At 40.6% G+C, this 24,340-nt stretch overlaps 1 protein-coding gene and 1 long non-coding RNA gene across 6 annotated transcripts in view; one reads left to right on the top strand and one right to left on the bottom strand.

Annotated features, from left to right (window-relative positions):
- The window catches only part of LOC147582560 (uncharacterized), a 32,121-nt gene extending 24,451 nt beyond the window's left edge, over window positions 1-7,670 (bottom strand). Inside the window, exon 1 of the long non-coding RNA XR_015249278.1 lies at window positions 7,424-7,670. This is a non-coding gene — a long non-coding RNA (uncharacterized LOC147582560). The remainder of the gene's footprint in view (window positions 1-7,423) is intronic.
- AFF3 (ALF transcription elongation factor 3) overlaps window positions 1-24,340 on the top strand; it is a 578,761-nt gene that overhangs the window by 441,190 nt on the left and 113,231 nt on the right. For all 5 annotated transcript variants that reach the window (XM_086701326.1, XM_086701328.1, XM_086701330.1 and 2 more), the window contains one exon: window positions 15,067-15,118. In XM_086701326.1, coding sequence (XP_086557452.1) covers window positions 15,067-15,118 — 52 coding nt within the window. The remainder of the gene's footprint in view (window positions 1-15,066; window positions 15,119-24,340) is intronic.

The raw sequence follows: 24,340 nt of genomic DNA, 5'->3' as shown, positions 1-24,340 counted from the left end.
CCAAGCTTAACATCATAAGTGATAAATCATGTTGATAACATGCACCCTTGATATGATGGAACAAGAATGGCACTTTACCTCTGGACTCTTCCTCCCCAGAGCCCTAACCTCATCATAAGAAAAATATCAAACAATCCAAATTGTGGGACATTCTACAAAAAACATGGCCAACACTCCTCAAAGTGGTCAACATCATCAAAAACAAAGCAAGACTGAGAAATTGTCACAGCCGAGAAGAAGAACCTTAAGGAGACATGACAACTGAATGCCACATCTGTCTATCCCAGAGGGGATCCTGAACGTGCTGCATGAGAAAGGAGCCACGAGCCTTGGGATAGGGAGATGGTGCACCTAAAATGGTAGAGGTTTCCAAAGACAATAGTACATCTACTTCACAGTGTGTCTAGTACTGGTCCTGAGCTCAGTTGATTCTCTACCATTCTAATGAGAAACTGTGGACCAGGACTCTTGACCCATCTAAAATTGGAAAATCAGAAAGTCTACATTGGACTGCGGCCCTACTTCTCTTCATCCCTACTCCTGTGCTCTGTCAATGAATAGACCCACCTAGGCAGGATTTACACCATGACCTCTAGGATAGTGACTACATTTATCATGATCATTACTGGTCATTTTCATAAGTAGAACAAACATTACTCTACAGTCCCATTCTGTTTCAAAAATATGCACTACCACTTAAAATTTTTCACATGAATTATTTCCTTTGCACTTGAGATTCCTTTCTGCCACATGAAAGTCAAATAGATGAATATGTAAAAAGTTGGGTAGGCAACAACTTGATTCTGCAGTTTTACTCTTTTTTACTTAAACCCAAAATACACCTGACCTAAAACTATAAGGAAATGCTGAAACTTTTTTGTGGAGTGGCCCTGACTGATGCTTGTGACCCTGTTTCCAGTTCAGTAAATGGAACCATCCTCTACAATAGGTATGGCAGGGTTTAATGTGCATGGGTTGTTTGATACGTTCTGTATCACTATGAGCAGAACAACTCCCATAAGGATGTATTTGGTGGATAGAGATGCATGTTGAATGGGTAACTGTTTCCCATTGCAAAAACCAGTTGTGCATACCTGAAAATGAGTTTAGACAATTTAATATATTTGCCTTTCAACCCTATTCACTTTTTTTAAAAAGTAGTGTATTGGTCCTGGTGTATATGAGATCTGTTTTAATGAATAGCTAATAGGATGCTTTTTCTCTAATATGGAACATGGATGTCCTTTTCTTCTCTTTACATTTAAATGATCAGTTTATTGTTGTTTGTGGCATTTAGTGGATTTAGTGGGGGATTTAGTGTGGGTTAGTGGATTTAGTATAAAGGCTGCAGCCACCAATGAGCATCTGACTTCAACTCAGGTCATGTTCTCTCTCTTTGTGAATTCGAGCCCCACGTCAGGCTTGCTGCTCTCTGTGCAGGGCCTGTTTCGGATCCTCTGCTCCCACCCACCCTCCCTTCCCCTCACCCACTCATGCTTTCTCTTTTTTTTTTATTTTTATTTTTTTTAAATTTTTTTTTCAACGTTTATTTATTTTTGGGACAGAGAGAGACAGAGCATGAACGGGGGAGGGGCAGAGAGAGAGGGAGACACAGAATCTGAAACAGGCTCCAGGCTCTGAGCCATCAGCCCAGAGCCCGACGCGGGGCTCGAACTCACGGAGTGCGAGATCGTGACCTGGCTGAAGTCGGACGCTTAACCGACTGCGCCACCCAGGCGCCCCATCATGCTTTCTCTCTTTCAAAAATATATTTTTAAAACAAAGCCTGCATCTAGTCACAGGTAGCCAGAAGTCCTGAGGGCATATGTTCCAGGGACTGGACAACTTGGGGTGAGGGATTGGCTGGATCTCTGCAGTATCCAGGTCTGGCTTGGTTCCCTCCACAGTCACAGAAACCAGAATAGTCATCTAGGTCCACATAGCATAGGACAAGGTTGTTAAAATTTGGTGATGAATCTCAAATTACCTATGGGTATCCTGAACAAAGAGGCAGATGCACAGGGAGGAAGCAACTAAATGAACAAGGTGAAGAACAATTAGGAACTGTTGACTTCAGGCATAGGACAGGTGTCTCTCCCACTCCGGTTAATACCGATATAGCCTATACAGTGGACTGTGTCCCTCACATGAATGTACATTGGGAAGGACGTCGGAGAACTTGTAGTGGACACAAGAGAGAAATACAGAGATGCTTCAAAGCCTGGAGAATAAAACTTATGAGGAAAAATAAAAGGGGCCAGGATTGTCTGACAAAGAAAGAAGATGGTTATTTGTGCTCCCACTGCTTATCAGTTTCCTAGGTTTACTGATCTGACTTTCCCTCCAATAAGCAGTGAGCCACTTGAAAGCAAAGACTTTTTCAACTTTATATCACTAGCACCTAGAATACCCTTGGCTCTTTGGAGATGGTCAATAAATTAAGGAGTTTATGTTCTCTGTTAGAAGAAGGGAATGGACTTAAATTATCACATGCACATTGTTACAAGACGGAATGGGTAATAAAATACCAATAATAATACTGAATATGTATTAGTTATTGTGTATCAGGCACTGCAAAATGTTTTGTGCATTTTCCCCATATAATTCCCACAATATTCCTGGGAGGTAAACATTCTTATTTTTATGTTTTAAAGATAAGAAAACTGGGGCGCCTGGGTGGCTCATTCAGTTAAGTGTCCAACTCTTGGTTTCAGCTCAGGTCATGGTTGTACAGTTGTGGGATCAAGCCCCACATCAGGTTCCACACTGGCATGGAGCCTGCTTAAGATTCTCTCTCTCCCTCTCCCTCTGACCCTACCCCACTCATGCATGCTCTCAATCTTTCTCTCTCCCTTTCTCTCTCTCAATAAATAAATAAGTAAATAATAAAATTTAAAAATAAAGATGAAGAAGCTGAGACCGAGCAATTCTAGGTTCTCTGCACAAGGATGCACAGCTAGAATGTGGCAGGGCCTGAATGTACATCAATAAACCAGGCTTTCTGACTTCAGAGTTCATGCTCCTAATTACCATATGTTAAGTCAGAGTATGATCTGGGAAAGAGAAACCACTCTAGGTATTTTAAGTAGAAACGCACTTAAGATACAGCATTAGTGGCTTCCAAATGCATCAGGAGGGTTAGGGTAGTTATAGGCACGGAGCCACCAGGAAATCGGTAAAAGCCAGAGTTACGGAAAGGTGCTAACAATAACCTCAGATGTCTGCAGCACCTACAGGTGCCAGAATGCCTGGAAGCTACTGACAGCACATCTGCCATCTGCTGAAGCTTATGTACGGCTTTCACTGACCTGGGAGCATTAATGGCTTCCATTGCTCTTTAACCTTCCGAACCCTATTCGATGCTTCTCACTGGTGACATCAAACCCAAAACTTCTGCAGGCAGGGAATGTAGTTCCCAGGCCTCTAGCACCTGTGGTACTGGGTAGTGCTTTAAAGGGGAGCTGTCAACCAATAGACAACCCAGCGCACTATGTTATTTTGTCTTGGAGTTTGGGGACTCCTCCTGAGAACTTGAAAGGCAGGATAACCTATAACCTTCTTATTTCCTCCCAGGGGCTGAAGAAAAGGCCAGAAAATAATCTCAGGTGCCCCAGCATTGTCCATGGCTTCTGAAAACAACCACTGAAGAATTCTAAAACACTAACAATAATTCCTTAACTCATTAGTATTGATGGGTTTGTCCCTTGTTTTAGGCATTGAGGAAAACACACCTCTCCCTTGGAAGCTTTCTTATTCAAATGCAAGGGGAGGGGAAAGCTGGAGCCAGAAGAGTTGACAAGCAGCCCTATATAGTGCTTTAATTCTGTTCAGTTAGAGAGATGTGAAGAATTCCGTCCTGTGAATTGGAGATGGTCCCAATGAGAAGGTGATCGTTCACTTGGAGTTGAGGCCGTGGTTTTTAACCCTGACTGAACAGTAAATTCATCTGGGCTGTCTGTCAAAAACACTGATGCCCATGCCCAACCCAAGGCCAGTTAAATCAGATTCTCTGGGGATGAGGCCCATGAATCAGTTTTTTCTTTCCCCTGTATCTATCTATTTCACTCATCTTCTAACCCACCTCTTCCCCTCTACCACCAGTTTGTTCTCCATATATAAGTCTAATTTTTTGTCTCTTTTCTTCTTCAGTTGTTTTGTTAAATTTTGCATATGAGTGAAATCATGGTATTTGTCTTTCTCTGTCCAATTTATTTCATTTGCATTATATCCTTTAAATCCATCCATGTTATCACAATGGTAATATACCCTTCTTTTTATGACTGACTAATATTCCACTATATGCACCACATCTTTTCTATCCATTCATCTATCAGTGGACACTTGGATTACTTCCATATTGTAGCTATTATAAATAATGCTGCAATAAACATAGGGTGCATGTATCTTTTTGTATTAGTGTTTTCATTTTCTTTAAATAAATACCCAATAGTGAACTTACTAGATCATATGCTAGTTCTATTTTTAATTTTTTGAGGAACCTCCATACTGTTTTCCACAGTGGCTGCACCAGTTTGCATTTCCACCAACAGTTCATGAAGGTTCCTTTTTCTGTACATCCTTGCCGACACCTGTTATTTCTTATCTTTTTGATTCTAGCCTTTCTAACAGGTGTAGAGTAATATCTCATTTTGATTTTGATTTGCGTTTCCCTGATGATGAGTGATGTTCAGCATCCTTTCATGTGTCTGTTGGCCCTTTGTGTGTCTTCTTTGAAGAAATGTCTATTCAGGTCTTCTGCCCATTTTTTAATTGGATTATTTGTTTTTTGGTGTTGAGTTGTATAAGTTCTTTATATATTTTGTATATTAACTCCTTATCAGATATATCATTTGCAAATACCTTCTCCCATTCAGTAGGTTGCCTTATGATTTTGTTGATGACTTCCTTCACTGTGCAAAAAGAATCAGTATTTTTTAAAGCACCTAACGTAACATTAACCACATCATTGAGAAACCCTTACGAGGCTTTGCAATTGCCAGGGTGCTTTCACCTTATTTTCTCATTTGAATCAACTATCATCCCATTTTATTAATGGGTAAACTAAAACTTCAGAATTTAGGTCCAAAACTATTGAAGACATGCAGCTCTTCTGACTCTTGTCCAGGTGTGTGTTATATAGTGGTTCCCAAACTTTGCTATAAATCAGAATCACCTAGGAGGCTTTTAAAAACATGGCTGCCCAGATCACACCCCTGTTACATAAGAATGTGGGGGTGGTATTCTTCAAAGATCCCAAGTGATTCTGATGTGCAGTAAAGTTTAGAAACCACTATGTTATGCCATACACAGGCAACATGTGAGGTTGATATCACTTAAAGTGCACTCATTTGCTAATTAGGAGATTATGCTTGGTTCTCTTTTCTAATTCTAACAGTTTATCAGTTCAAATAAATCTCTCAATTAGGGACACTTAGCAGTTAACTTATTAATAACGATAGCCACAAAAATGCAAAAACTGGCATCATGAACCAAAGAACAAATCTTAACCTACTGGATGTGTAACCGTTTTAGGTTCAGTGTGTTCTTATTGTCAAAAGTTATCAATTAAATAAGCTAAACATTAGTTAGCAAACAGAATAGGCAACCAGCTTATTAATCTATTGACAACCAATTAATATTCAACATCACAAACATAAGCCATATATGTGCATATCTCATTTCTCCTCTGGTTATGTGTAAACATTCCCCTGCAAAGAGGGTTAAATAAAGAAATACCCATCATCGAATCTATGCAGCCAAGAAAACTTTATGTTCCCAGTCAGGGTCCTCTGACCTCTCTTCTGGTATCTACCTGGAAAAGGATCTTATTCTTTCACATGCTGTACTTGAATTTACTCAGCCTTAGAAATTGAATCCTCTAAAACCGAGGACACCAAGTTCAGAAACTAATTTTCTAGAAGTCCTTGTAACAAACAAGGATAGGAATTTTGAAACTGTCTTTGAGGAGAGAGCTTTTCTCTATTAAAGTGCTATTTCTAAAGCCACGGTTGTTTTTTGATAGAAACGATAGAGTCCACACGGCCCTTTTCTCCTGTACTTCTTTCAGGAAGGAGCAATTTTAAAATCTGATGTGTTCACAGAATGCTTCATTATAACTGTGGCGTACATTGCCCTAAATGGAAAAGATGGAGCATTTTCATACTTTCATGGTCACACGAACCGTGTGAACATCCATGAGATAGATGTTCAAGGAAAACGGGCCCAGCTTTCTATTTCTCCTAGACGGAGAATTCCCTCTGGGCCACTCAGCATCCCGAGCTAGAACTGCAATTCCAAGTGAAAAAAAAAAAAAAAAAAACAACCAGCACACTTTTAAAAATATACAACTTAAAAAAAAATCTAGAATTCTTTAACTTTTGGGAGCTGTGTCTTTACTATATCTAAGAGAAGCGGGTATGTCAGAGCAACAAGGGTAGACGTCCCTTGCACAGTCAGCCTTTGACAAGGTGTATTTGCAAAGCTGCCCACTGTTCTGGTTTCCTAGGCCATGGCTCCCAAACACATTGCCCTGAGCATACCCCTCTTGTGGGCCACCTGCAGCTTTGTGCAAGGTTCTGCTTTCCAGTTCTTCTGTGAAGCCAAAAGCTTACATGTAATTAGCATCATCAGAATTAGAAGCAGAATGGGTCACTGAAACATTTAACTGACACAAAATGGACCTCTGGGATTCCAGTCTCCACCAAGGGTAGTCAGTGGGGGCTACACATTCATGATGATTCTAACCAAAACCTTCCCTTTCTCCTCCCTCAGTTCCTTCACATGCTAAGTTACCAGGATCTTTGCCTTCATAGGCTTGTTCCGTGCACCCTGTCAGGTGCAGGCAAGAAGTGTTAGAGACTGACATTTGAAATAGGCAATGGGGGGCTGAGGGCTGAGTGGGGTGGGAAAAACAAAACCTCTAGAGATCTGACCATCCCTCACCTTCTATGAGCCTGCATTGTCCGGTGTAGGAGCCACTAGCCACATGTGGCTAGTGAGCATTTGAACTGTGTATATTATCATTGAAACGATATGTTGGCTTAAATAAAACATACTGTTGGTTGGTTTTACTCGTTTTTCACACCTTTTTTAACATGGCTTTTACAACTTTTTAATTACCCTTTAGGCCCACAGTATACTTCTGTTGAACGGCTTGAATAATGGCTGCTAATGCTTTTAGCTTAAGCAGCTGAGAGTGATCTTGAAAAGGGACACACTAAATATTTAAAATCATCTGCCAGCATATGAATTACTTATCAATGCCTAACGAATTACAGCAAAACTTAGCGGCTTCAAACAACATTTATTACCCTATAGTTTCTGTCAGTCAGGGATCTGAGTGTGGCTCACCTGGGTCCTCTGGCTAAGGACCTCTCACAAAGCAGCACGGGGTCAGTGGGTCTGCAGTCCCCTCAAGGCATACCTGGGAAAAGACCCACTTCCAAGTTCACTCATGTGGTTGCTGGCAAGATTCAGTTCTTCCTGGGTGGCTGGGCTGAGGACCTTAGTTCTTCCTTGGCTGTTGGCAGCAGGTTCCCCTCAGCTCCCTGCCATGGGGATTTCTCCGTACAGCAGCTCACAACCTGGCAGCTTTTTCCATCCAAGCAAGCAGGCATGAAGAGTAAGAGCATGCATGCCAACAAGCAGAGGTCACCTGAACTCGCAAGTGACACCCCATCCCTTTTGCCCTACTCCATTCACTAGAAGCAAGTCACTCGGTGCGGCCACACTCAGGGGAGGGGAGTGCATGAGGACATGAATACCAGGACGTGGGATCATTGGGAGCATCTTGGAAGCTGCCTACCACAGCCAGATAAAGAGGATCCAGTTGACATTATATTTGTCCACCTCATAGTTGTTCTTAAATGCCGTGTACTTACCCTGATGGGTCTAATGTGCTGCATTCATATTTGCTTGTTGATTCATAAAGAAAACCTGAAATAATAAGAAACTATTATTTCTTATAAGAAACTGTATAAGAAACTATAGACAATGGTGACTTTGGGGGACGAAAGTTAGAAGTAAGAGGATTGGAACAAGGCTGGGAGTGAGACATTTCACTGGACACCTTTTCCTTTTTTCAATTTTTTTTTAATGTTTTATTTATTTTTAAGACAGAGAGAGACAGAGCATGAGTGGGGATGGGGCAGAGAGAGAGGGAGACACAGAATCTGAAGTAGGCTCCAGGCTCTGAGCTGTGAGCACTGAGCCCGACGTGGGGCTCAAACCCAGGAACCCGTGAAATCATGACCTGAGCCAAAGTCGGACACTTAACCAACTGAACCACCCAGGCGCCCCTGAACACCTTTTCCTATTTGGAGAGTTCTGAACTATATGTATGTATTACTTTTTTTTTTTTTTAATTTTTTTTTCAACGTTTATTTATTTCTGGGACAGAGAGAGACAGAGCATGAACGGGGGAGGAGCAGAGAGAGAGGGAGACACAGAATCGGAAACAGGCTCCAGGCTCTGAGCCATCAGCCCAGAGCCTGACGCGGGGCTCGAACTCCTGGACCGTGAGATCGTGACCTGGCCAAAGTCGGACGCTTAACCGACTGCACCACCCAGGCGCCCCTGTATTACTTTTTTTAAAATATCATGAGAGTGAGGGAAATAAATACCTCTGTTCCCCCAAGCACTCTGTGCTTGGCTGTCACCCTTCCTTCATGGGGCAGGATAGAGTCCCTGATTTCAATCTGCCTCCTCTAGGACCTTGAAGCCCCTCAAGTACTCTCTCCTCCTCACAACTTTTCCTGAGCCCCCTGGTCTCCAGAACTCATCCCACCACTGACTGTGATTTTTTTTATTAGTGTTGATTTTCACTTTCCTTTGATTTCCATTTATTCTACATTAACATGCTAGATATGAGATTTCAAAGACATTCATCTCGTATCTCACCAGGGTTTAGCAGGTTTTCTAAATGAGGTTGATTTTTTGCGAGAGTCCTAAATAGTAGGAAATGAGATACTGGCCCCCAGGGAGGATGGGCCTGTGTAGAAGGTAGCAGGTGGACTCAGCTTGTACATGGGAGAAAAAGACCACTGGAATTTACCATCTGTAAGGAAAGGTAAGGTCACAAACAGAAAAGATACAATGCACCTTCACCCTCCAACCCAGGATGAGCGTGACAGAATCAGAGAGCTATTCGTGATTTCATTGACAACCAAAACAGTCCCAGGCAGAAGAGGTCCAGGAAGGAAATGTATGTGAACCAACTCTCTATGCATCAACATTGCTTCAAAAGATGTAAATATGAAACCCTGGATAGGAAGATATCAGAGTTGAAAACGCTTGGGTCATCTAGACCACACCCTTTGTCTTACTCCTGATTTCTCCATTTGTTTCCAGACTAAGTTACTTCATTTGTACCTTGGATGCATTAAATCACCAACCCCCAGTGTGAGCCTATCCTAGCCTTCCTGGCTCCCAGTCGACTGGAGTGATATGAGCTAAATTCTTCTGAACAAATGCAGAGGAAAAGTGGTTACCTATTTATGAAAATAAGCCCAGGCAGATGGTAGCACTGACCCTGACAGAGCAGTGGACTTCAGACAGAATGAAATGTGTTTTATAACTTCCTCCCCATGTTCTGAGCAGTAGAGATGATGGCTTGGGGAATACCTGCAGAGGGGTATACTTGCATAACGAGTAGGCTATCGTGCACTGCTAATTGCTAGAATAGATATTTGCATATATGAATATGTTTAATGGGGAGTCATAAACATTTGTCTTTGGCTTTAAATCTCAAATAGGTGGAGACCATAGTAGCACCAGATATAGAAGCAAATCTGAAAATCAAACAGCCCAATTAAAACTCAGATTTTTTAAAAGCCATTAAGATCAAGCAAAATGAAATGAACTTTAAAGGGCTAAAGGATTCAGGTCTGTTAAGGGCCCCAAATGGCAAGTAATTCCGGGGAAATCCTATTAATTAAAAACCACTGCTCTGTGAAATGGCTGCCGTTACATTTGAAGGCAGTTAATGTGCCCGTTTGCAATACCTGTGAAGAAATAGTGGAGCATTAGAAACAGTTGACCATCTGCTAAGGGTAGGCTACTGTTCCTGTTCCCTGGAAAGTGCCGTACCTCAAAAATGTAAGGACTAGCAACAACATAAATTTGTTGCCCAGTTAAAAAATACTACATGTGGGAAAGTTGCCACAAATATTAAAGTTGTAGGGGTTTTAAGTTCTCCCTTTTATGAGAGCTCCTGAAGATCCCATCAGAGGAGGCAGTTGGGTTCTGTGAGAACTGTGTGTGCCAGAGCTTCACAACTGCACGCAGTTTGTAAATGGCGAGAGTGATAGTGCCAATGCAAATGTAATAGCCCTGGGAGACAGGGTGCCAGCCCTCCCCCCACTCGCACACGGGCAGAAGAAGGAGTAGAAGGCTGAGAGACCGGATGCCAATCCTGCTGTTGGAGAGGCAGTGTTGCCATTCATCCCTCACTTGTGGAAGAGACCCCCAACACCCACCCGCAGAGGTAGTACTTGGCACACACACGGCAAAGTGGCTTCAGAGCTCCAAAGCCACTCTGTCACACCCTCTCCTGTACGCAGGCCGCACAAGGCCCCCTCCTGGGGCTCCAAACCTTTTGACCTGTACCAGGTACTCATAGGGCATGGCATAACATACCTGGGACAGTAATTTTAAGATACGAAACTGTTGTCTAATGCAGTTCCCCAGTGAAAAATAGATGGAATCTTAATCATCAATTGCATGTTTAAAACTCTTGCCCAAGTCCTTTAACATCTCAGTTGTTAGTTACCTGGTTCAGAGGGAAGTCACAAGGGGTACCACCCTGGAGTGCCTCTGACAGCAGTTTGACAGCCCCTCAGGTGTTCAGGGCACTGAGTCCAGGTTTCTGTTTACCTCTGGCCGCACCTCTGCTCCCTGCTCATCCTTCGAAAAGTTTCATTTTATTGTCTGTTTTATTTCAGCATCCCCGTTGTCATCACTTGGTGGCTCCTGCTGAGGGACCCTGGCCATGTGGCTGACCACTGGCCCTCAGAGCAGATCTCCTTGTGCACTGAGGGTGACGGGCATGTTTACTGTCCTCTCTTGCTGTGAAGCCACATCCGATCAATCAACCATGGCAGCAATTATACCCTAAAATACATTACCCCTCTAGAGAGCCTCATCTTTTCTTTTCAGAAAAGAAAAATAGTAAGGGGGGAAAAGGTATAAAAAAAGTAGAAAGCTCTATTCTGGTAAGTAGAGCTTAGATTTAAGGCATTATTATAGAAATATCTTTTCTCTCACATTGTTTACCCATGCAAATTCTTTAAATGCTCTAAGGCATATCCGTCAGAGATAAAAGAGGAATATTAGTGAAAATGAACATTTATTGAATGCTTGTTCCATGCCAGGTTCTGTACTAAGCACTTTCCAAGGGTTGTGTAATGATTTCTCCAGAAAACCCGTTAAGGCAGGTATTGGGTCACTCAGCTAGGTGAGTGGCAGCGCTAGGTTTCATCCTGGCAGCCTGACTGTCCCAGCAGCCTGCTGGGACCACCACAGCCTGCTGTCCCAGCAGCGCCCACCTCAGAGGAGTTGCTGTGGGACTGAATGAGGTAACGTAGAAAGTGCTTTTAGCCAGCCTGGCACAAAGATCCATTCAACGCTGAGATCTGCTCCTAATCAAGAGTTCTGGAAGGGGAGGGACTAAGGGAGCATGAAAGGGAGCTGCTTTCTCGCTGGGTGGGCATCATTGGCTGGAAGAAGGCTGGGTGGTGCTCAAATGTAAGGATGCAAGGGTGCGGCAGGTGCCCACATGAGCCACCATGACGCCGAAGCACAGGCTTCATGGGCTTATGTGTGTATGACCCATCCCAAACTCTGCCTTCAGCCCTTCAGAACATCAGAGGCTTTGCCTTCCTTTTTTGGAAATGGAGTCGGAGATCCCAAACCCCTGCCTTTTGGCCTGGCCAACACTTAATTTGGATTTTCTCTCACTTTTGGCTTACGCCTTTGTAGTTGTTTGTTCTTGTTTAATGTACGTATGCCAATCTGTTCCTTTCAGAAATAGACAGATGATAAAAATGTTCTCAAGTGGGTGGGATTAGAGTTGGGGATTGCAACAGTACCATTTGTGTGTTTAGCTGGAGGTAATCCCAGCCTGCAGTCTACCTGCCGCACACAAAACACTGACATTTCTTAGGATCTTGTGGGGGTTACAGCATTTTTCTTCTCTAACCACATTTCATTGTTCAGCTATAACCTCAAATACACACTTTGGCTCCTCTTCCCCAGGTCTGTTTAGCCAGACTTGAAGAACGCAGTGAATGGAAACAAGCACTCACTTTGAAAGTTGAGTCATGGGGATTCTGCTGTGACCATCAGAATAAAACAGAAGGGCTGGTCTGTATTCTTGGATGGCCTTGAGCATCAGTTTCCTCAGCGTGTCTGTTGGGGATTGGGCACAGGGTGGCGGCGACTGGCTGTTCCAGGTCTGTGGTTGCAAGTGTTGGTAATAGCGGTACCCCAGGATTGCTGTGGGATTATGTATGAGCTGTTTGACTTAGTGTTTCATTGCCATTTCTCCATATTTCAAGATTCTGAAGTTTCATTGGATTCTGACTTCTCTGGAAGTCTGTCTTGAATACGAGGTATTTTTACATTCGATCCTTTGTTTTTAGATCTCAACCAGAAACACAATAAATTCATTTTTTTCTCAGTATAAAAAATTCAGAAGGCAAGGTGGATCTCTGACTGCCTTTCTTCTGGAAGTGATGACAAAGTAGAAATGACAAGTATAGAAATGACAAAGCCAAGACCCAGAGGTGTGACTTACCAGGGATCAGAGGATATGAGAGACAGTATGAAACTCAAACAAACACGCATTGATGCATGTACACATTTTAGCACATGCTTAAAATAAACAAAAATAAGCTGTATTCCTACCTTAAAAGAGAACCTCACACACTGTTTTTACTGTTGTGGTTACTTTCAGCATTGCCAACCTCGCGTGGTGACCGAGTCACATGGCTGGTGTGCAGCCAAGCTATGATCTCTTGCTTTGGGGCATGTTGGGATTTCTTGCTGTGGTTGACAGTGGCCTTCAAGTCTGTGCACGCTATTGCCTATATAAAGATGAAACTTCTCAGTCACCCTTGATATGACCTCCATCCAACAACAAGGGGGTTGTTAATGATGATTGTGTGTGTCCTTCCCCCTCCTTTCCACCCACTGACAGGACCACCCACACTTAGAACACCCAATGCTTGCAGGGCAGTCCTTGAGATTAAACCAAATAGCTGTTGGCAGCTTACCTCTAAAGAGGGAGTGAGGGGTGGAGGCAAGAAACTATCCTGCTCCTCTGGGGTTTTTCATCAGAAAGGCATTTGTGCCTTTTGGTAGGAAAATAATCGTAGGGAAGGTGCCCCAGCCCAGCCAGCAAGCTGGTATTGTATTGTGTGCCATCACTGTGCTAGTCACTGGATACTCAAGGACAAAGAAAACACAGTCCCCTTCCTACATTCTTCCTAAACAGTGCTCTAATAAATTACCACCACGTCTCTTCTCTTTGAAGCCAAGGGTAGGAGTTTATAAGGTCAAAGGAAATGAATGGCAGCCAGGCGGATATAAAGGGCAGTTGTGGATGGAGCTCTGCAGTCTTTGCTGATGTTTTCTTGGTTTGCCTGTGGTTGAAATAATAAAAGAGTGATACTTCTCCATATTGGTAGAATAGCCATAGCCTGTGAAAAAGCAGATCTGGTGTCCTAATAGTTATGGTTTAAATGGTACACCAAAAATTGCTTAGAAATTTCTCAGTTTTCAGAGACTGAAAGTCTCAGTCTCACTCTATGACAAATAGAAGAGTTTTTCTACTTTACAAAGTAAGGGGTAATTTTATTCTCTATACTCATGGAATCTTAATCAGGATTGGGCCTTAGAGATTGCCCAGCATAACCTGTCATTTTACAAATCAGAAAATGGGACCAAGGGTAAGGGAGTTAAGTGATTTTCTCCAAACACATGGCCGGTTGGGACAAAACTAGGTCCACGCACTGCCCCAGCAAATCTTTACCCCAAGTTCACCCCAAAGGTCACTGAAATTACTTACAAAAAATATTCAGAGGAATATACTGATGATGGGCCCACAATTGGCCTTTAAAGAAATGAGGCACATTTTAGGGTAGAGTCTTTGGAAGGTGACTTCAAGGAGAACAATGAGGCCTGTCAAGTATATGGGTTCAGTGGCCTTCAGACTGATTCCTGGAGCCCCAGGATCTATCACAAATGGACCCTTCCCCACCCCCCACAGAACAGCTCTGCTTTCATTTGTGTTATAGAATGTCCTTCTGAGATTTCTTTTGAAATGAATTAATCTGAAAACTATTATTCTATAAACAGTTCAGCAATGGTACTAAGAATACAATTTTATCATCATTGGAAATAATAGGGTTTGATTTTTTTTGTTTGTATGTTTTTACTTTTAACTCTTACAGACCCAAAAGTATACTTCCCCACTGCCTCCGCCATGGCAAATCTGAGACACCAGGGAGCACTGGGGAGTTAGTTGCCTTCACAGAGGCTTTTCTAGAAAGTTCTCTCCTGTTGAGTTTTCCTCATCCGGCAGGATCTTCAGGCAGATGTCTTCTCCAGATCCTTGGCCGGTGGAAGATCTAAGCAGCCAATGCTCACAGCTCTAGTTTGTTGTGTTATTGCTGTCGGAAGAGTTCTACTTGCTCTCTCATTGTTTACCTTGAATAGTAAATGGAGACATAGCATAGCACCTGTCACATGGTAAACACTGAACAAATACTGTGGAATTAAAACTTCACAACCAAAAGGTATATTTGATTCTGTTTGTTTAAAACCTCATATTCTTGAAACAACCCATCTTACCCTATTAAGGACTGTTAAGAGGGTTAATTTTCATGATGGGGCAGTTTGTTATTTTCTAAGTACATCAGAAGAAAAAGCTTAAAAAAAAAGGGTTTTTTTTTTTTTAATTAATCAGGAAACAGACTTATGGTTAAATCATTACTCTAATAAAGATATTTTGGTACTGAATTATTTTGAATTTGCTAAGTATCTATACCTCTTTGTTCCTTTTTTCAGAATGCTAGAAGATGACCTTAAGCTAAGTAGTGATGAAGAGGAGAATGAACAGGTAAGATTTTCTTTTATGTTACTGTCTTTTGAATGTGACACAGCATTGCTAACTCGGTGGGTATTAACTGAGTCATACACACTCTAAATTGTGGTGCTCAAGGATGGTGGGTGCCTTCTGATAATTATGAGCTTCCATGCCATTGGGCCAGTCCATTCAACTATCTTAGCCTCAATTTCCCTTAAAACTGTGAAACTGTGATTTTTATGTCATTGAAACCAACAATGGGTACTTACGATGAAGCTAACTAGCATTAGACTTCAGTATAAAATAGGCCCTTTTGTCATTTTCTTTTTCTTTTATTTTTTTGGCAAAGCTCACTGGTCTTCTAGAGATCAAGCGTGTGACCTAACCTCATCAGCATGCAATAGGCAAGCTGTAATATTAAATATTGAGAAACCTTATACAGATATTATTAACATTGAGAAGAAGCAAATGTGGAGGTGAACTTCAATGATGAATAAAAAATAATCATGCTCTGAATAGGCTGTTTGTCTTAGATGATAAATGTGCTTAAAATGTTCTTCCCTGGTGTTGATTTACCAGCTCGAGACATCAGTCAGGGGTTTATAAATACTCTTCTGATCAGTCAGTTAAGGTGGAAAAATATCCACGTAACATTCACTACTTTCACTTCTGCGTTTCAGGAAATGTTTGTATTTTTTAAAGTAAGCTTGAAAACACAAAAGATAGATTTTCCTACACTTCTGTTTCCTTCTTCTTATTATCCATGTGGTATTTTGTTAAATTTGGACAAATGTGGTAGGTATAAAAACAATCCAGAGAGTTTTTTTCAGAGGTTATTTTTACATGTGATTTAAGACTGGGTGCAATTGATCTTGAAATAGTGAATTTTTATGAAGGTGTCATGGTGTGCTATACGGGTGATTCAGCTGTCTAACCATGCAAATGGAAATAATGTACAAAGAGAGTGTGCAGAGGTTAAATAAAATTCAAAAGAACATTTCCAGGAAGAGCATCTAAGCAGAATGTGGCTGTGAGGTCACAGAGTTTGCTCACCTTGAAGAAGAAAGTGAGGCACCAAAGAGGGGCCTGGGTGTGAAGTAGAACTTGAATTGAAACTAGAGTGGCAAGTGGAGAAAACCCCAAGTGAAGGAAGGTTAATTGAGCAAGGTGAGCTGCTAGTGTTTGGGTTTTGTAGACAGTGACTACCTTGTTTCTAGTGTGCATACCAGGAGAGTCAGGTATCTGTAACATGGCAATCTTGGCAGAACTGAGAATGACTTCACTCCTAATTTTGGTTCCTCATCTATGTGACTATTACCTAATGATTTCATCTTATCATGTTTTTTTCCCAGCGAGAGTTTCAGATAGGTACATTGTGGATTAAGTAATATCAGATGTGTAGATTATGTATACTTTATATTAGAAAGGGATTCACAGAGTATTGCATTCAGCAAGCTTTCTTAATTTGGAAAGAATTTTCCAGAGTTATTTCCAGGAAATATTTCCACTGGAAACTCGATTTTAAAAAAATTATTTATCAAGGATATACCAGACACATTCTGTAAGGCAGTAGAAAGTTTTCATTGAATCATTTTGCTTTATTAGCTACTCCTTTCTAATCTGTAGCCATTGATAGTATTATATTGTGAATATATAGGTTAGATCATTTATTCTTATATTTGGTGCCTGTGTGTGTACACTTTTTCTCGTTTGCAGTGAAAACGGCTGACAGAATGAATGATTTTTATACAGTAGTATAATTAAGACTCCAGACAGCAGTTTTGTATGTGGTAGTTTAAGTGATTGCTCTAACACTAATTATATTAAGTTATCTTGCTTTGGCCTATAATTATAGCCTGCCCTAATCACAAAATCATAATTTCCATGCTTTAGAGAAGACTAATGATATGGTATTATTTTCTTCCAAGACCAAAATATGATTGTGCCCCTAAAGACTAGAGCCTGTGCACACATGCAACACGCATACACACACTGCATTTCTCTGGCATTGGGAGATAATTAAACATTTAACATAAATGCTCTTGTGAGATGTAATCAGAGTTTGTCCCTTAACCCAAAATCTTTCAAAAATGTATGGTACATTTCCCTGCCTCAATAAATGCAGTATACTAACCTCCTTAGCCTTCTCTTACATGATATCTGGTTGTCCTTGTGAATATTGGTCACTTGCTCTGACAAAGAGATACCCACAAGAGCTTCAACTTGCTATGCCGGTTTACCCTTCCTAAAGTCACCTCAGACTCACATGCATTTGAGTACTCTATCTAATGCTTCCTTTATCCTCATTGCCTCTGTGTTCTCAAAAATGAAGACACAGGCTAGTTTAGTGAGTAAGCCCGGACTGAGCAGCCCTGCTCCCTGGGTTCAAATCTCTGCTAGTGACTCAGTAGCTTTGCAGCCTCAGCCCAGCCCCTAAACTGTTCTCTGCTCCAGGGTCACCATTTGTAAAGTGGGAATTAGTGGTAGATCCCCAAAGCCTGCTGCTTCCTCAGGACTTGTGCTCTACCTGTTATCTTCACATCACCAGATCCACTAAGCTTTTGGTGTTTTGCATTTTAGTCAACTTACAATTGAATATACCATACATAGAGAAAAGTACACATAATCTAAGAATACAATGTGATGAATATTCATAAACCACACAAACCCATGTATTCAGCACCCAGATCAAGATACAGACATGACCAGCCTCTCAGGTCTCCCATGTCCCTGTCCAGTCACCACCCTCCAGAAGAATAAGCACTCCTCTGTTTTTCTAATACCCAGAGGGTAATTTTGCTTCATTTTGAAATTTATATCAACGGAAACATACAGATTCGTTGTATCCGTTGTATCCGTTGTAACAACGGAATCTGTTGTTTCTAGCTTCTTTCACTCAGCATTATGTTTGTGAGACTCATCCATGTTGCATGTACTTGAAATTTGTTCATTTTCATTACTCATATTTCTTCATGTGCGTATAGCCTAATTTACTTACCCGTTCTACTACTGATGGGCATGAAGATATTTGAGGCTATTAAAATAGTGCTGTTGTTAACATTCTTGTACAGGTCTTTTGGTGAGCATATAGGAACATTTTTGTTAGGTCTACACCCAAGAGTAGAAATGCAGGGCCATGCCGTATGTGCGTGCACAAGATGAATTATATCATCCCAAACCATCTTCCAAAGTGGTTTCACCAGTTGGCATTCCCATGAGGAGTATAAGAGAATTGCAGTTGCTCCTCATCCTCACCACGTTTCTCTTTCAGGGTCATGAGCAGTGTTCTGAAGGTGTCTATTTTTGTATTGTCTTTGTCTGGTTTTGAAATAAGGACAGTACTGGCTTATAAAATGAATTGAATAGTGTTCCCTGTACTTGTTTGTTTTTTTTTTTTCCTGAAGAAATTATATAAAAGTAATGCTAATTTTTTTTTAAATGTTTGTCAGATTTCTCCAGTGAAACCACATGGGCCTGGAGATTTTTAACACTTAAAAATTCTGTTTTCTGAATAGTTAAAGAGCTATTTGGACTACTTCTCATTGGGTAGGTTATGGCACTATGTGCTCTTTAAGTAATTGGTTTATCATGTCATTTAAGTTGTCACATTTACATGTAAAAAGTTCTTTTATTGTCCCTTTAATGTCTGGGTCTATAGTGATATCCCATTTTATTCTTGATACTTATCTTATTTTTGTCTTTGTCAGTCTTGCTAGAAGTTTTTCAATGTCATTGATCTTTTCAAAAAAAAAGTTTTTCATTTTATTGATATTTGCTGTCAACTTTACTGTTTTCAGTTTCATTGATTTCTTGTCTTCATTATTTCCCTCCTTCTGTTGTTTTGAGTTCATTGTGCTCTTCTTTTTCTAGTTTCTTGAGGGAGCTTAGATTACTGATTTGAGACTTCCTCTTTTATAATATGAGAATTTAACACTATACATTTCCCTCTCAGCACGTTGTTGCTGCATCCCACAGATTTTGATATGTTGTATTTTCATTGTGGCTTCTTTCACTCAGCATTATGTTTGTGAGACTCAACCATGTTGCATGTAATTGAACACTTCAGTTCAGTGAGACTTCCCCTTTGATGCATGAATTGTTTAGAAGTGGGTTGTTTTCATTTCCAAATGTTTGGAGATTTCTTGTAGTCTTACTTTTATTGATTTCTAGTTTGGTTCCACTGTGGTCAAAGAACACATTTGCTGTGATTTCAGTTCTTGTGAATTTACTGAGTATTTTCTATGGCCCAAGATATGGTCTGCATTGGTATATGTTTTATGGGCACTTGAAAGAATGTGTATGCTGCTGCGGTTGGGTGGAATGTTCTATAAATGTCAGTTAGATCCTGTTCGTTGATGCTGTTGTGGAGTTCTTCTAGATCCTTGCTGACTTTCTCTTTAGTTGCTTTATCAGTTGTTGGGAGAGGAGTGTTGACATCTCCAACTATAATTGTGGATTTGTCTATTGCCCCTTCCCATTCTATCAGTTTTTGCTTCACATATTTTACAGCTCTGTTATTTGGTTCATAACATTTAGGATTGCTATGTCTTCTTCGTAGATTGACCTCTTATCATTAGGTAATGTTCCACTCTATCTCTAGTAATTTTCTTTTCTTTGCTCGGAAGTCTGCTTTATCTGACACTGATATAGCCACTGCTGCATTCTTTTGATTAATGTTTCCATAATATAACTTTTTCCATTCTTTTACCTGCAACCCACCTATGTTGTTGTATTTGAAATGAGTTTCTTACAGTGTATTATTATCATATCTTTTATTTTGCCAATCTCTGTCTTTTAATTGATGTATTTAGAACATTTGCATTTAATGTAATTACTGGTATATTATGGCTTAAGTCTATTGCTTTATTTTTTCCTTTTCTGTCACTTTCCTTTTATTTCTGTTTTCATCTTTCCGTTTTCTTTTTACTGACTTCCTATAGGTTTCTTGAACATTCTCCAGAATTCTGTCTTTATTTATCTATAGTATTTTTAGTGTATCTCTTTTTTTTTTTAATTTTTTTTTTCAACGTTTATTTATTTTTGGGACAGAGAGAGACAGAGCATGAACGGGGGAGGGGCAGAGAGAGGGAGACACAGAACCGGAAGCAGGCTCCAGGCTCTGAGCCATCAGCCCAGAGCCTGACGCGGGGCTCGAACTCACGGACCGCGAGATCGTGACCTGGCTGAAGTCGGACGCTTAACCGACTGCGCCACCCAGGCGCCCCAATTTAGTGTATCTCTTTGTATTGCTTTTTTAGTGGCTCTTCTAGGGATTATGTTTTGTGTGTGTGTGTGTGTGTGTGTGTGTGTGTATAACTTATTAACAGTTCATTGGTGATAGCATTTTAGAGGTTTTCTCCCTTAATATCCTCCATCACAGAACTGATAATATGTTGGATATATGTTGGATAATATGTGGCTAATAAAGAATTTCATTTTCTATATTCCTGATAGGCCTTGGGGCCTTCTTCTTTTGACTCCTTTCTGCACCACCTCCGCACCAGAACTACACAACTTGGTCACAGTGACCTCCACAGAACCAAACATACTGGGCTCTGTTCAGTGTCTTGTCTTACCAGAAGACTTACCACATTGAAAACTATTAATAACCCCACTTTTCTTGAGGTGTCAAATACTAAACTCCTGGTTTGTTTCCTGCCCTTTTGACTGTTTTTCCTTAGGCTCCTTTGCTGACTGCTCCTCCTCTGCCCAATTTTAAATAGTAGAATCTTTCAGCCTTTATTCATGATTTCTGTTCTCCACTTCCTTTCTTTCTCTGTCTCTCTGGATGATCTCATCCATTCCCATGACCTTCATTTTTTATATGCTTACAATTTCTAAAGTTATATCCTTACCTCAAACCCTCTTCTAAACTGTAGACCTACTTGACTTTTCCACTCGGATGTCTCACAAGCATTTTAAATTCAATTTGTGCCAAACTGGACTTCTGGTCTTTGCCATCCCTTATCCACCCACACACAAATATATTCTTCTTGTGATTATTTCCATTTCTAAAAGCGGCCTTGCCATACACCCAGTTATTCAAGTCTAGAAACACCAGGTTCATCCTCGACAACTCCCTGTTCCTCACTTAGATGTTAATTTTGTCTCTAAGGCCTATAAATTCAACCTCCAAAATTAAATATTAGTCTTTCCACCTCCTTCCATCCTGGCTAGTCTAAACCAATCAAGTAGACACTAGCCTATTTATATTCTTCCCTTTCTATAGTACAACCTCCTCACAGCAATCTTTGAAAAATATAAATCAGATCAACTCATTACCTGCTCTAAAGTCTTAAATACGTTTCCCATTTCACTTGAGATAAAATCCAGAGCCCATGGCATGACTAACACTACCCTACACAGTGTGGTTCACCCCTCTTCTTTCCCTTCACTTCACACTGTTCTCATTCATGGCACGTTAACTACATGAGCCTGCTTTCATCTCCTCCAACAAGCCACGCTCACCTGCCTCAGGGCCTCCAGAGGCCTCTCCTCCCTCATTTTTTTTTTTTTTATCTGATGAACCGCAACATAACTTTCACTTTCTCAGGGGCCTCCCCATTATCTAAATTGGACCACCCTCCCCCTCCCCAGTTAGTCCTTCTCACAATCATCCTAACCTTTTTTCTTAGGTCTCATCATAATTTTACTTATATTTTATCTTACTTTTTAAAGTATATGTCTCGGGGCGCCTGAGTGGCTCAGGTTAAGCATCCGACTTCAGCTCAGGTCATGATCTTACGGTTTGAGTTCAAAGCTCATGTCAGGCTCTGTGCTGACAGCTCAGAACCTGGAACCTGCTTCAGATTCTGTTTGTGTCTTTCTCTGTGCCCCTCCCCCTGCTCATGCTCTGTCTCTCTCTCTTTCTCAATAAATAAATAAATAAATGTTTTCAAAAAGAATTTAAAATATCTATCTCTACCAATTAGACTGGAAGTTTCCTGGGGGCAGGGACTGTTCTGGCACAGCAGAGGTGCTAAATACTTGCTGAATGAATACATGAATAAATGTACAATGTTGAGTTGAATTGAGAGTATTTCCTGCTCTTTGTTGTCCCGTATCAGAGATAACTTTTGCTCTACCTTTATTTCATGTATTGAACACTATGATTTTTCAAATTAGTTCTATGCAAAATCAAAGGTATTGACATAAAAGAACAAAAACATAAGACCCAAGATCATAAGGTGGCTGTAGATTATTGCAAAAACAATCTACCTATTTAGGAGGAAAGGTCCATCCAGTCTCCATGGAAATATCTATAGCCACTTCTTAAATGTACTTACTACCAAGCCATATTGAAGTTACAAATTTTCAGAATCTGTCTCTGCAGCAAGGGTTTCTTTGATATCTTCTATGCTTTTTTGAAGCCCGGCTAGTATTCTTATGACTTGTTCAGATATATTGCTTATATATGTTTTGAGAAAATCCATGGCTATGGTTGGTTTCTTCTTGATTTCTTTTAGGGAGAATTTCTCCATCTTGTCATGTTGTCTAAGTTTTTACCTTTTGCGTGTTAAGAAAGCTTGTTATGCTTCCTGCTCCTGAGAGAATGCTATATTAAGAAGAGGTCAAGGCACCCGGGTGGCTCAGTCAGTTAAGCGTTCAACTCTTGATCTCAGCTCAGGTCCTGATCTCAGGGTCATGAGTTCAAGCCCGGGCTGTGAGCATGAAGAATGCCATGTTCTCTCCCTCAAATTATGCAGATTGTTCTCTTAATCCTCAGATCAATTTCCTAGGTGTTCAAAATGATTGGATGTTGACATAGCTGTGTTGGAGGGACCCAGCAAGCCCAGGTTCCCCTTACTTATTCCTATATCTTAACTCCAATCCAAAATTTATCTCAAACAGAATCCTCTGAAACCAAAAGAATGGGTTTCTCTTATAGCCTTCCCTTTCAGGGATAGCAGAATTTTGACTGTAACCTCTAGAGCTGAGATTGTGACAGAGTTTACTTAGAAAATTTGGAGATATAATTAAAATAGAAGCATAGTTGCATGTTTGCTCCTATAATTTTCATACTTGATAAGGTTTGAACTGGGACTAAGACAAATGATATGAGAATCAGTTTTCTTGCTTGTCTGGACAAGTGAAAGATACTGATACATGTAGGAATTTGTTTGATCCCCTTTTCTGTAACTCTTGGTTTTAAAATTCCAAAGGCCAATGTTTTCATGTAAGAATACAAAGAAATTAGAAGATTTAAGACAAAATTATTCCTGAAGTCACTAAATACTGAAGGAATTTTTTTAATAGACTTGGAGAGATTAATTATATTCCGTATCTCCCAATTTGGCAAAAAGCGGAGCTGTGCCTCTCAAGTTAAGTTAAGCTTGGGAAGCTGGACACAGCAAATATCTAGATGAAATTATTATAGCTAAGGCTTAAGAAGAGGAACATATGATTAAGACTCTCAGCAAGGAGCAGCCGAGAGAGTGTCAGTGGCAGACAGTGTTTCAGAGATGACAAATATATAAGCTTAGGGAAAGTAAAGAAGCGGGATCCAGATTGAATGGCTGCATATGTGCCTGCAGCTTCCAGTAATTACATTATCCACACGTATCAGGCAGCCTTTTCATTTTAATTATGTAACTGCATTTTTTTCTTTAAATGAGCATGGTTTATCCACTCAAACTGACAATTTTAATTTTACAGGCACTGATCATTGGATGTAATCTGTAGAGGGAGATTTTCCTACTGGCATAATTTACTTCTTACAATGAAGAAAAGTTACCTTTTAATCCCCCAATCAATATTTGGAGAGCACAATTAATTTAATAGATATCTAGGTAGTTAACATAAATCTCCAAGTTAAAAAGCCAATTCTTTTTTTATTTTTAATGCATGGAGTACTAATCGTGTCTCTCAAAAAGAATCCCAGTCCTCTCGGAATAAGTCTAAAGCCTCCTTGCATCAAGATGTCAAGATTATAGGTGAAATTGCTCTGCGCACCGAACTGCAGGTCTCATTGCTTTTTGTTGCCTTTGGTTTCTTATGGGGAAGCACAGAAATATTCCTACTCAGTTCTCTGCTTTTTACTGTAGAGGCCACTGGGTAAAATAACTGACATCAGTTTGGGGTGTCATATTAAAAGCAGATTGCCAGTTGTAATGGGTGCTGTTCATTTTTTCCTTTGTTCCTTTTTTAATATGACAATTGCATAACAGAAAGCAGAGTTTTTGAAAAGAACCTCTGAAGCCATTGGCAGTGCATGTCTATCAGTGACCAAATGAATTAGCTAAATGATATGCAGAC

This window comes from Puma concolor, chromosome A3 (genome assembly GCF_028749965.1).
Source record: "Puma concolor isolate L17-30 chromosome A3, mPumCon1.1.hap2, whole genome shotgun sequence".
Lineage (NCBI taxonomy): Eukaryota > Metazoa > Chordata > Mammalia > Carnivora > Felidae > Puma > Puma concolor.
Note: the sequence above shows the minus strand (reverse complement) of the source record. Positions and strands in the feature narration are given on the sequence as shown.